Source organism: Canariomyces notabilis (genome assembly GCF_033297395.1).
Source record: "Canariomyces notabilis strain CBS 508.74 unplaced genomic scaffold N656scaffold_11, whole genome shotgun sequence".
Taxonomy (NCBI): domain Eukaryota; kingdom Fungi; phylum Ascomycota; class Sordariomycetes; order Sordariales; family Chaetomiaceae; genus Canariomyces; species Canariomyces notabilis.
Genome location: NW_027041833.1, coordinates 698,455 through 709,008, shown reverse-complemented (window position 1 = coordinate 709,008; position 10,554 = coordinate 698,455). Strand labels below are relative to the sequence as shown.

Genomic DNA, 10,554 nt, shown 5'->3' with positions numbered 1-10,554 from the left:
GAGGTGAGGGAGGGGACCTTAAAATGATCGAAAGGGCCCACGGGAAAGGCTGCGAGGGACAGGCTGTGATACAGACCTCGGCGCGGAATCAGAATCTTTGTTCATACACAATTCCTCGTATTAGTGTAGATTTTGCCATGTAAGAGTGGGCAGTTCATGGGAAAGGGGTTCAGTTCATACAGCACGCAACTTAGTGCTGCGAGCAATGAACCCGTGAGCTCACATTGACACGCCACTCCCACATGGTTTGCGACTCAGGATAAACTTGAGTGTTAATTACAAACCTGCCATCCTCGGAGCAAAAGCAAATGTCATCATGAGTTCGGACGATATTAACCACGCTTCTACTGCATACTATAGAAAGGAAATACTGGAGGTGTGCAGTACAGTACCGGGGAGTACATACCTGAGGTAGTTATAGGACTTGGTAGGTAGTGTGTGTAGGTGAACAAAGCACGCAACCTTACGATCATGTGGCTATGTGTCGTGAGATCTCGCCGCCAATCACCTTTCGTCCTGTCCGTTGTCCATGGATCAGCCCGTGATTGTCAGCTCAGCATCCAGGTGTCCGGTAGGCTCTTTTTTTGCAACACTTTCCTGGATTGCTGGCAACAGCAGATTTGAGCACCCCGACGTGCAAACAGTTGTCTCAGGAACTTAACAACTGAGGTTGAAATTGTGGGCCGACGAGTGCAAAGTCGATTGGTGTTTCCGCCTGGCAAACACTTTTCCACCCTGAAGGCCTGAACTCTCTGGGTGGGGAAAGTTGAAGCCCGGGGTCCCATCTCCGGGGTGCGAGGGTACCTCACACCAGTGGGTACGTACACGTACTACATGGGAGTGATCCAGCCAGCCGGGGTTTGTTACCGCTCTGTCAACGTTCCCGTCTTTCACGGGGAGTAAGTTCGCTATGCTGTGCATTTCTCTCACGACAGATATATTATGTTTAGATGGCCGTACCATAATCATCACCCACGACCGAGAGCCGGAATAAGCCGCCAAGGAAGCGAATAAGTGAAACCTCAGCTCTGCAACCCGACAGACGGGAATCCGGCGCCGGCGAGGTCCGCAAACGCAGACATAGTGAAATACGACTCCCTCTGGAATAATTTTAGACAAACTGCTGCCGTTTACCCGGTAGTCGATGATGCGGGCATTCGTGTTGTCGTCCTGCTGAAGCAACAGTTTGCAATGTCGATGCTGAGATGACTCTAGGAATTGACGCAAATAGCCCTCTTAAAGTCTACCTACTTATTTCAGGCTGGAACACAGTCTTCAGCGTCAATTGCCAAGGAAAGCTAGGCGGTTATCAGAACATCAAAAGTATTGACAAAGTCAACATCCAGAAAGCAGCAACGCAAGGCATCAGATCTAAGAGTCCAACTCGGCCTCGACCCCACCCTCACTGTCCGGAACCTGCAATGAGCCCACGCAAACATTGTACACACCCTGCCCTCTGTGCTTCTCCTCTGAAAACAAACCTAGGCTTTGTCAAACCTCGAAGCAACAGTCTTCCAGTTGATGACGTTCCAGATGGCATCGAAATACTCAGCCTTACGGTTCTCATACTGGAGATAGTATGCGTGCTCCCACGCGTCGATGCCCATCAGGGGAGCATAAGGGCCCGTAACAGGGTCCTGGTTCGCGCGCGTCACCAAGCCGAGAGTGCCGCTGGTCTTGTCCTTGACCAGCCACGCCCAGCCGCTGCCCTGGATGCCAGCCAGAGCAGTGTTCATCTGCTTGCGGAAATTGTCAAACGAGCCAAAGTCGGAGTCAATGGCTTTCTGTTTTTGAAAGGGTCAGCACTCTCTCTGACTCAGTAGTTCCAGCCCGGATCCCTCACCTTCAGAGCGCCATCCGGCTCGCCACCGCCTTCTCTGCTAGCTGCGGCCAAGTTCTCCCAGAATAGGCTGTGGTTGAGGTGGCCACCACCGTGGAAGTTGAGTAGGGGTGCCATAGATGCCGCCTTGGTGAAATCGCCCTTGCTCTCGGCCTCGGCAATGGTGTCGAGGGCGCTGTTGAGCCCGTTTACATAGGTTTGATGGTGCTTCTTGTGGTGCAGCTCCATAATCTTGCCCGAGATGTATGGCTCGAGAGCGCCATAGTCGTCTGCGCAGATGCAGGCGTTAGCAACTGTCGCACCTGACAGCTGGCAACTCGTCCAGGGATCGGACGATAGAGCCACATTCGGCGGGGGGGATCCTGTATGTATGGTGTGTTTCCGTGCCCTACTTACATGGCAAGTCAGGGAGCGTGGCCTTGCTGCGAACGAAGCTCGTGCTAGCCAGGGCACTAGCGGGCTTCAGAGCTCCAGAAGCTCTAACAGCTCCCCGCAGAGCAGGAACAGTGCGAAGGAGGGTGGAAGACATGGTAACGTTGATTTTTTCTGTATTGTGGGAGTCAATTGAGCGTCGCGAAGGTTGAACCAGATGTTGCCGTCTTCTAAACCTGGGATGGATTTAATACGCTGTAGAATCGAGGGGATTCGACGATGCCAAACTTGCTCGGCGATCCGAAGAAACTCGGTGGAAGCTTCGGCTGCTCACTCACCGTTTCGTCATTGCCCCACTCCAAGTCCAGCTAAAAAGGTACGTACCTGCATTCCAGTAGGTGTGGCTTTGGTGGCGGGCTAAGCCGGTGAAACTCAGCCACACCACAGCATCGCGTGCCCTTTCCAATCGCGACCAGAGGTCTTTCCTTTCCAGGAGCCCCAGTTCGCCAAAGACAGCCCTCTCATCTTCCTTAATTCTTTCCCCAACAGTGCCTTATGCGTTCGGCATCGTCGATCTTTGAAGATGTCATACTATGACGTTGACTCTATCCTCACTGACGCTGAGGTAAGACCCCCAAGCCGAAGCCCTGTCTCCGGAGCAAACAGGCAACTGACAGTGATACCCTTAATCCCAACGCGGCAGAAAATTCCCTGTACCTTTCAAATCGAGGTTCCCGACTTAGGCTACCTGGACAACACGCCGAACCAGGCACTCAAGGCCGGCACCAGAGTCAACCTCCCTCTCTGGCTAGCTGAGATGCTCGCCATCGCCAACACCGGAGACCTTGAAGGCAAATCGTTTGTAACTTTCGACCTCCCCCCGGCTTTGGGAAACGATGTCTTGCAAGCTCTCAAGGCGGATCCGCGTGCAGTACCGCTCCGCGACCAGAGCGCTCACTTTTACGGGCTTGCTACGCACATGATGGAATTATCCGAAGAGCAGGAATTGGGCGCTGTCCTCCGCAAAACATTTGTCACCCGGGCCACAGAGATCGCGTTACATGCTCGCAAAGTCGGCGGAATCGGACACAAGGCTAGCGGCAAAGGAACCGCTGACGAAAGCAGCAACCTGGGTATAGGCGGTGCGGGCGAAGAATTCCTCAGGGGACTCGACGAATGGGAAAGGAAGCTTTTCCGCAAGGCCCATGACGGGGCAAAGGCCGGGAAGGAGTGGATGGAAGGCATCAAGAAGAATTGAGTTGCTGGCATCGCACTCAACAACTCGTCGTCAGAACCTTCCAAGGTGGGGAGAACTGGCGGGTCCCTCGTCTTCGGCAATAACCGTGGGCGGTAACAGCTCGATCCCGCCGACACCTTCCGCTTGAAAGGCATCGATATACAAACGCGACATTGACTCGATTGGACATCGACCATGGAAGGTTCCACGTCTAACGGGAAGAAAATTGAGCTTCGTTGGTGTGGTTAAGGGAACTGCGGCGGCGCTGGCGGTCACGAACGCCAATTTCCCTGGATTAAGTCCCTTTCGAAGCATGAGGCGCATTGCCCTTTCCATGGCCAATTTCGAGGTATTCGTGAGTCATCGCGTCTGTTGATCGAGCTTTTGACAGATTGTTCAACAAATGCCGGGGTTGGGTCGCAACGTCCGGCGGGGGGTGGGGTAGAACTGCACTACAGCTCTACGCGAGACACTTTCTCAACAGCCGAGCTGCATCGTCCTCCCCAACAGATCCCCTCCTGGAAACTGAGCTGTTCTGAGCATTCTTCGCTGATAGACGCTTTCGTTCAGCAAACGGGATCAACTGTGGACAAAGTGATCTGTTTGCCAGTCGGGGACATGAAGGCTTCGCTCCTATCAGGGCTTCTTCGGCCCGGCACTGTGCAGCAGCAGAGCCGCGGGGCATGGCGAAGCATCTCAGTCTATCAGCAGTCACTCCGTGTTCGCATGTCGACAGTTGCTGCCGCACAAAGTTTTCCAGCACCACCTATCCCCCAACAAGCAGCCGAGCAGACCACATCGCCCCTGGCAGATGCCGAGAGTCGTAGCAGAGCGAGGGCGATTCTACTGGAATCGGCCGCTGCCCTGGCCCCAAGGCACGACTGGACTAGGCAGGAGATTTCAGCCATCTATTATCAACCGCTGATGGAGTTGGCCTACCAAGCTGTAAGTCCTGCTACGAAAATTCATGACCATGTCCTCACATGCACACACCGAAGCAGCTGACCATGTCGCCAACAGGCCAATGTCCATCGTCGCTTCCATAATCCCTCAGAAGTCCAGCTGTGCACGCTCATGAACATCAAGACCGGAGGCTGCACCGAGGATTGCTCATACTGCGCGCAATCCACGCGATACCAGAAAGGCACTGGCCTCGAGGCCAAGCGGGTTGAGAGCGTTGAATCAGTTTTGGAAGCCGCGCGAATCGCAAAGGCAAATGGCAGCACCCGTTTTTGCATGGGCGCCGCGTGGCGCGACATGCGGGGTCGCAAGAACAGCCTTCGCAATATCAAGGAGATGGTCTCGGGCGTGCGGGACATGGGCATGGAAGTTTGTGTGACACTGGGCATGATCGACGAGGCCCAGGCGAAGGAGCTCAAGGAGGCAGGTCTGACGGCGTACAACCACAACCTCGACACCAGCCGCGAGTTCTATCCCAGCATCATCACGACCCGCACGTACGACGAGCGATTGAAGACGCTAAGTCATGTACGCGACGCCGGCATAAATGTATGCTCAGGTGGGATCTTAGGGCTTGGTGAGACGGCCGAGGACCGGATTGGGCTCTTACACACCGTCTCGACATTGCCGAGCCACCCTGAAAGCTTCCCCGTCAACGCGCTGGTGCCTATCAAAGGCACGCCATTGGGCGATCAGAAACCGATCGCATTTACCAGCATGCTACGCACCATTGCCGCTGCGCGCATCATTATGCCCGCCACCATCATCCGTATCGCCGCAGGGAGGAAGACAATGACTGAGGAGCAGCAGGCGCTTTGCTTCATGGCTGGGGCGAACGCTATCTTCACAGGCGAGAAAATGTTGACGACAGAGTGCAACGGGTGGGATGAAGACGCTGCCATGTTTGGCCGATGGGGCTTGGAGCCCATGAAAAGCTTTCAGAAGTCGTCACAGCCGATGGGCACAGTTGCTGACCAAGCATGATATCACAGAAGGTTTCTTCGAGACTTCCATTGCAGTGTAGGTTTAATGGAGTGGTTGTCTATTTAGAGTTTACTCGCCCGCCCCCCTGTCGATGTTATTGGTACTGGGATGTCAGTGTTTTGCCCCACTGTTCCGGACATACACATCACCACCCATGCCTCGACCGCTCTGGCCAGGCCCTCGACCTCGTCAAGTGTGTTGCCAGCATGCAGGCATACCCTTATCCTCTCCTTGCCCTTCGGCACCGTGGGCGCGACAATTGGACGCACTATGAATCCCTTCTTCTGGCAAAACTCTGCCAAGCTCCGCGGCAGGGATGTAAACACGGGGATGATGGGAGATGGTGGCTCGGTAGCGTTAACTCTTAGCAGGGCTATGGGAGGGCGGCGGCGACGACAAATATCCAAGAGAAGGCAATGGGACTCCCGTGCCAACATCTTCAAGCAGGCGAGAAGTGGCTCTGCTTGGCCGCTCATCAGAAAGCCATACGTGACTTCTATGCTGGCCAGTGAAGGGAAGCCCATCGCTGTTGTGTAGATCAGCGTGCGAGCATAGTTGATCAGGTAGAGGCGGGTGGTTTCGGAGCAGAGCACAATTCCTGGCAGCATCAGCTTCCGTCCGGTCTGTTATACTGAATCAGAGGGGAACCGATCAGCAACCTACCTCCCGCGCAACCCATCGCCTTGCCGAACCCAAGCACCCGCGCCCAAACCCTCGCCTCCAACCCTAGTTCACATACCAGGCCCCGCCCCTTTTCCCCGAAGATGCCCGTCGAATGCGCCTCGTCAACAATCACATAACCATTGCCCCGCGGCAAACACTTCTCCACACACTCCACCACCTTCCGCAGCGGTGCCACGTCCCCGTCCATGCTGTACACGCCTTCGACAAGGACAAACGCGTTCCGCTCCCCATTCACGTACCCAGCGTCGTGCGCAACTAACTCCTCCAAAACCGCCCTCAGCGAGGCAACATTGTTGTGGGCAAACGCCCGCCGCCGCTCGGGCACGACCCGGCTCAGCCGCATGCCGTCGTGCGCGCTGGCGTGCACCAGCTCGTCGTACACGACGGCGTCACCCGGCTGCGGTACGCAGCCCAGCAGTCCAACGTTGGCGTCAAACGCCGAGTTGAACAGCAAGCCCGCCGCGGCGCCGTGGAAGGCGGCAATGCGCGCCTCGAGGGTCGTGGCCAGGGCCGAGTTACCGTCAAGGAGCCGTGAGCCGCGAGCCCCGAGCGCGAAGCCGCGACCATCCCTTTCAGAGGCCTCCTGCTGCAGCCGGGCCAGGAAGGAGGTTTGGATGGTGCGGTTGTGCGATAGGGAGAGGTAGTCGTTTGAGGAGAAATCTGCTGGGGGAGGCAGTGGTGGTGGTACTCGTCGTGACGAAGAGGGGTTTGGCGATGGAGGGAGGGTTAGCTGTCGGAGCAGGTTCCGAGCCTGGCGGCGGGAGAGGATGGCGGCCAGGGCCGCGTCAAGGCCGGATGTGCATGTGGTAGTGCTGGTGGTGGTGGGTTTGGAAGCCATATTTGGGACCTACGGCTTGTGGATGGTGATTGTGGGTGGTGCTTCGGATGGGATCGGCGTAACGAGAATCGTCTGCCCCTAGATTCTGACCAGGGCCCGCCTCATACAGAGGCAACTTTCCATTAGCTACGTATCGAAGGTAAACTTGACCCTGTAACGGAAGCAGGCCGGAAAGGATATGGTATCCGGGTAATGTATTTGCACCCTTTATGACGGTGTTGTCCCTGTAATTACGAACGAATCCCTTGTCTTCCCTACAGGTGTTGAGAAATGGTAAAGACACTGTGAAGTCTCTGCATGCTCCCAGTTCATATCCCGGCCTGTGTTTTGCGGGAATTGTTGGGCTCAACCGTTGAGAGGGGCGTAGGTCGGCTACAGGTTGAGTCACTTGAGTGAGTGGAGAGCTGCCAGGGCGCTGCAGCCTCTCGGTTCCTGCCGCTCCTTGAGTTTAGCCCTTAAGCGTACAATACAGAAACTCGGTGCTACAGGACACCACTCAGCGAGCACTTCGAATAGCCAGAAACGCAGAAAGAGAGGGCGCAAGACGCGATGCCTCCTCCCGCGCCAGCAGGGTCCTTGCTGAGGCCCGACCTCCGCATCTTCCAGGTCTTCGGGGCCAACACTGACGTTGGCAAGACGATATGGACCACGATCCTCTGTAGAGCGTCCAATTGCGATACCGAGACCACAACGTGGTATCTCAAACCTGTCTCGACAGGTCCAGCCAATGCGGCAGATGCTAAGTGTAAGCAACGCCACGTCTGGCCCTCGAGATTCAATGCTGGTGCAGTGCTGACCATGTCTAGACGAAAGGAGCTTCCAGACCACTCGGAAAATGTATCACTGAGCAAGTTTCCGTCCTAGACATCTGAGAACATACGCTCCAGGGGTTGTCAGTGAGACTCTATTTCAATATGATCTTGCAGTCAGCCCGCATCTTGCTGCGAGAGTGTCGAACAGAGTAAGTCTCCTCCCTACTGCTTCGCGTCACGAACAATGCATGCTCACATTGCCTCATCTGCTCGCCAGCCCACCCCTTCGGACCAGGCTCTCATAAGGTCGGTTCGGGATTTTGCCATGGGTTGCATCCCCTCAGGCTCTGGCTGGCTTTTCATCGAGACGGCTGGTGGCGTGCATTCTCCGGGCCCGGCTGGCTCGACCCAGGCCGATCTGTACATGCCCCTTCGGCTCCCAGTTATCCTCATTGGAGACCACAAACTCGGCGGTATATCGCTTTCCATTTCCGCGTTTGAGTCCCTCCGGATGCGTGGGTACGACATCGTGGCGGTGCTGCTGTTTGAGGGCGAAGAATATAAGAACCACGAGTACCTCACCGACTACTTCAGGCGCCATCATGCAGTGCACCTGGGAGTAATCCCGTCCCCGCCACTCATGGACTCGGGTCCGCAAGCCATGGAGCATTACTACCAGGAGGTTAGCAGCCAGAAGCAGGTTGCCGCCGTCGTGACCCTTCTCAGGGAGTACCACGATAACCGTATTCGCCGTCTGCGGGAGATGGCGGTCATTTCATGCGAAAAGATATGGTTTCCATTTACTCAACATGGCACATTACTCTCCGAGGACGTCACAGTTATCGATTCGGCTTATGAGGACCATTTCCAAACCCTGGCAACTCAGTCCAATCCGGCCCTGCAGGCCCAAGGGGTCCTGCGGCCGACATTTGATGGATCAGCCTCCTGGTGGACGCAGGGTCTCGGCCATGGTAACCCGAAGCTTGCGCTTGCCGCAGCATACGCAGCGAGCCGATATGGGCACGTCACATTCGCCCAAGCCGTACACGAGCCGGCGCTGACCCTGGCTGAGATGCTGCTTGACGGGCTCCAAAACCCCCGTCTGACTCGTGTATTCTTCTCGGACAATGGCAGCACCGGGGTGGAAGTCGCCGTCAAGATGGCGTTGCGAGCCACCTGCAACAGGTATGGCTGGGGAACATCGAAAGATGTCGAAGTCCTTGGCCTCCGGGGGAGCTACCACGGGGACACGATCGGCGCGATGGACTGCTCAGAACCGAACACGTTCAACGAGAAGGTTGAATGGTACAGCGGCAGGGGGCTTTGGCTGGAGTACCCGACCGTACAGTGCGCCAATGGCCAATGGGTGGTTGAGCTCCCTCCCATCATGGCGCCTGGGGGAACCAAGAGCATCGAGTTCCGCTCGCTCAGCGAGATCTTTAACGTCAAACGCCGGAAAGGGCAACTCCAAGAGCTGTACGTACGGTATATACTGGACACACTTGGGCATTCCAATAATTTGACGCGCAAGTTCGGGGCCCTCCTTCTCGAGCCGATTGTCCTCGGAGCAGGTGGCATGGCCCTGGTGTGAGTTTCTGCTTACCCATCTCATACCTTTCCCATAAGCAGGATCTGACACCTATCGCATGTAGGGACCCCCTTTTCCAGAGAACCCTGGTAGAAGTAGTGAGACAGAGGGGAGTTTTGTTTTCCAACTCGGAGCCCACCGGGTACCCTCCTAACGAGCCGAGAGACAAAAACGACTGGTGCGGTCTACCTGTTATTTTCGACGAGGTATTCACTGGGCTCTACCGCTTGGGACACTTCAGTGCGGCTTCATTCCTCGGCGTCCATCCAGACATATCTGTCCATGCCAAGCTGTTGACCGGAGGTCTTCTCCCACTTGCTGTCACGGTCGCATCGGAGGGTATCTTCAAAGAGTTCGACGGCGTAGATAAGAGTGATGCGCTGCTGCACGGGCATAGCTATACTGCCCATCCCGTTGGCTGTCAAGTGGCGCTCGAGAGTGTTCGCACGATGCGCAAGATGGAGTCGGAAAGAAAATGGGACTGGGCAAGCGGGCAAGACAACGGCTGGGCCGAGGATCTCGACGGTCAAGCTGACTTCAAGGACCACAACGGCAGTGCCAAGTGCCCACATGTCTGGTCAGTCTGGAGTGCCGAGTTCGTCAAGTGGCTGTCTAAACAAAAGAGCACTCCATCCAAGCGGGTTAAAGGTGCATGGGCGCTGGGATCGATCCTGGCGATTCACCTTGATCCTGATCAAGGCACGGTTGGCTATGAGAGCAATGCTGCGGCGGGAATCAAGAATGCTCTTTTGCAGGCAAACGGTCTTGAGGACGGTATCGCCTGGAACGTCCACAGCAGGGCTCTGGGAAACGTTTTCTATGTCATGGCGAGCCAGGTGACCTCAAAGGAGAGCATTGACCGTCTAGAGTTCCTCATGCGCTCGTTTTTCAGCGGAAACTGACAGAACTGCCCGTAGGTGCATCGCTGAAAAGGGCTCCTGACATGGGAAAATGTTCGACGAGGATGAAGATATAAAAAGATCATATGTCTAGACTATAAGAGTGTAGAGGCCGGATGCCAATCGAAATGCAGTGGCGCTCACTAGGGCTACCGTGTTGATCTGCCTGTATTATCTGCCGAGTCCCTGTAAGGATCTCATCTCAATTCTGGTTTTGTCGGCGTTTTATTTTGTATGTGGTCTGTTCGGTGCGGTCATCAAGGTGCAACACGTCAATTGACGTTCGTCGTGAGGTTGAGGCGGGGAATTTGCACTTATTGGTACTGTGTGAATAGTCACTTTCGGGTCACTCTGCAATGAAACTCCGAGTCAACGAATATCTGTACAGTATATTAGTACT

The 10,554-nt window shown here is 55.5% G+C and overlaps 4 protein-coding genes across 4 annotated transcripts; 2 read left to right on the top strand and 2 right to left on the bottom strand.

Annotated features, from left to right (window-relative positions):
* Nucleotides 1–1,225: 1,225 nt before the first annotated feature.
* Nucleotides 1,226–2,611, bottom strand: N656DRAFT_100786 (manganese and iron superoxide dismutase). The gene is made up of 4 exons (XM_064808477.1): nucleotides 2,597–2,611; nucleotides 2,237–2,538; nucleotides 1,844–2,109; nucleotides 1,226–1,784 (listed from the first exon to the last, which is right to left on the bottom strand). Exons 2-4 carry the CDS (start codon nucleotides 2,367–2,369, stop codon nucleotides 1,482–1,484), a joined length of 702 nt encoding a protein of 233 aa, XP_064670162.1. The 5' UTR covers nucleotides 2,370–2,538; nucleotides 2,597–2,611; the 3' UTR covers nucleotides 1,226–1,481.
* Nucleotides 2,612–3,273: 662 nt separating this feature from the next.
* On the top strand, nucleotides 3,274–5,393 carry N656DRAFT_789718 (biotin synthase; the record flags this gene model as incomplete). The annotated part of the gene is made up of 4 exons (XM_064816813.1): nucleotides 3,274–3,288; nucleotides 3,652–3,688; nucleotides 4,210–4,394; nucleotides 4,470–5,393. The coding sequence occupies 4 exons, from the start codon at nucleotides 3,274–3,276 to the stop codon at nucleotides 5,391–5,393; spliced, it is 1,161 nt and encodes a 386-aa protein (XP_064670161.1).
* A 62-nt stretch (nucleotides 5,394–5,455) lies between these two features.
* Nucleotides 5,456–6,915, bottom strand: N656DRAFT_798364 (PLP-dependent transferase; the record flags this gene model as incomplete). Its single annotated transcript, XM_064817751.1, has 3 exons — nucleotides 5,456–5,478; nucleotides 5,536–5,991; nucleotides 6,057–6,915. The coding sequence occupies 3 exons, from the start codon at nucleotides 6,913–6,915 to the stop codon at nucleotides 5,456–5,458; spliced, it is 1,338 nt and encodes a 445-aa protein (XP_064670160.1).
* A 355-nt stretch (nucleotides 6,916–7,270) lies between these two features.
* Nucleotides 7,271–10,240, top strand: N656DRAFT_845333 (PLP-dependent transferase). Its single transcript, XM_064819195.1, has 4 exons — nucleotides 7,271–7,658; nucleotides 7,780–7,876; nucleotides 7,945–9,254; nucleotides 9,320–10,240. Exons 1-4 carry the CDS (start codon nucleotides 7,465–7,467, stop codon nucleotides 10,155–10,157), a joined length of 2,439 nt encoding a protein of 812 aa, XP_064670159.1. The 5' UTR covers nucleotides 7,271–7,464; the 3' UTR covers nucleotides 10,158–10,240.
* The last annotated feature ends 314 nt before the right edge of the window (nucleotides 10,241–10,554 follow it).

Excerpts from the sequence above, each read along its gene's own strand:
- N656DRAFT_100786 (XM_064808477.1), bottom strand. The coding sequence starts at position 2,369 with ATGTCTTCCACCCTCCTTCGCACTGTTCCTGCTCTGCGGGGAGCTGTT. Across the intron at positions 2,110-2,236 it reads CACGCTCCCTGACTTGCCAT|ACGACTATGGCGCTCTCGAG; the intron begins GTAAGTAGGGCA and ends GCATCTGCGCAG. Across the intron at positions 1,785-1,843 it reads AGCCGGATGGCGCTCTGAAG|AAAGCCATTGACTCCGACTT; the intron begins GTGAGGGATCCG and ends TTTCAAAAACAG.
- N656DRAFT_845333 (XM_064819195.1), top strand. The coding sequence starts at position 7,465 with ATGCCTCCTCCCGCGCCAGCAGGGTCCTTGCTGAGGCCCGACCTCCGC. Across the intron at positions 7,877-7,944 it reads CTGCGAGAGTGTCGAACAGA|CCCACCCCTTCGGACCAGGC; the intron begins GTAAGTCTCCTC and ends TCTGCTCGCCAG. Across the intron at positions 9,255-9,319 it reads GCAGGTGGCATGGCCCTGGT|GGACCCCCTTTTCCAGAGAA; the intron begins GTGAGTTTCTGC and ends TATCGCATGTAG.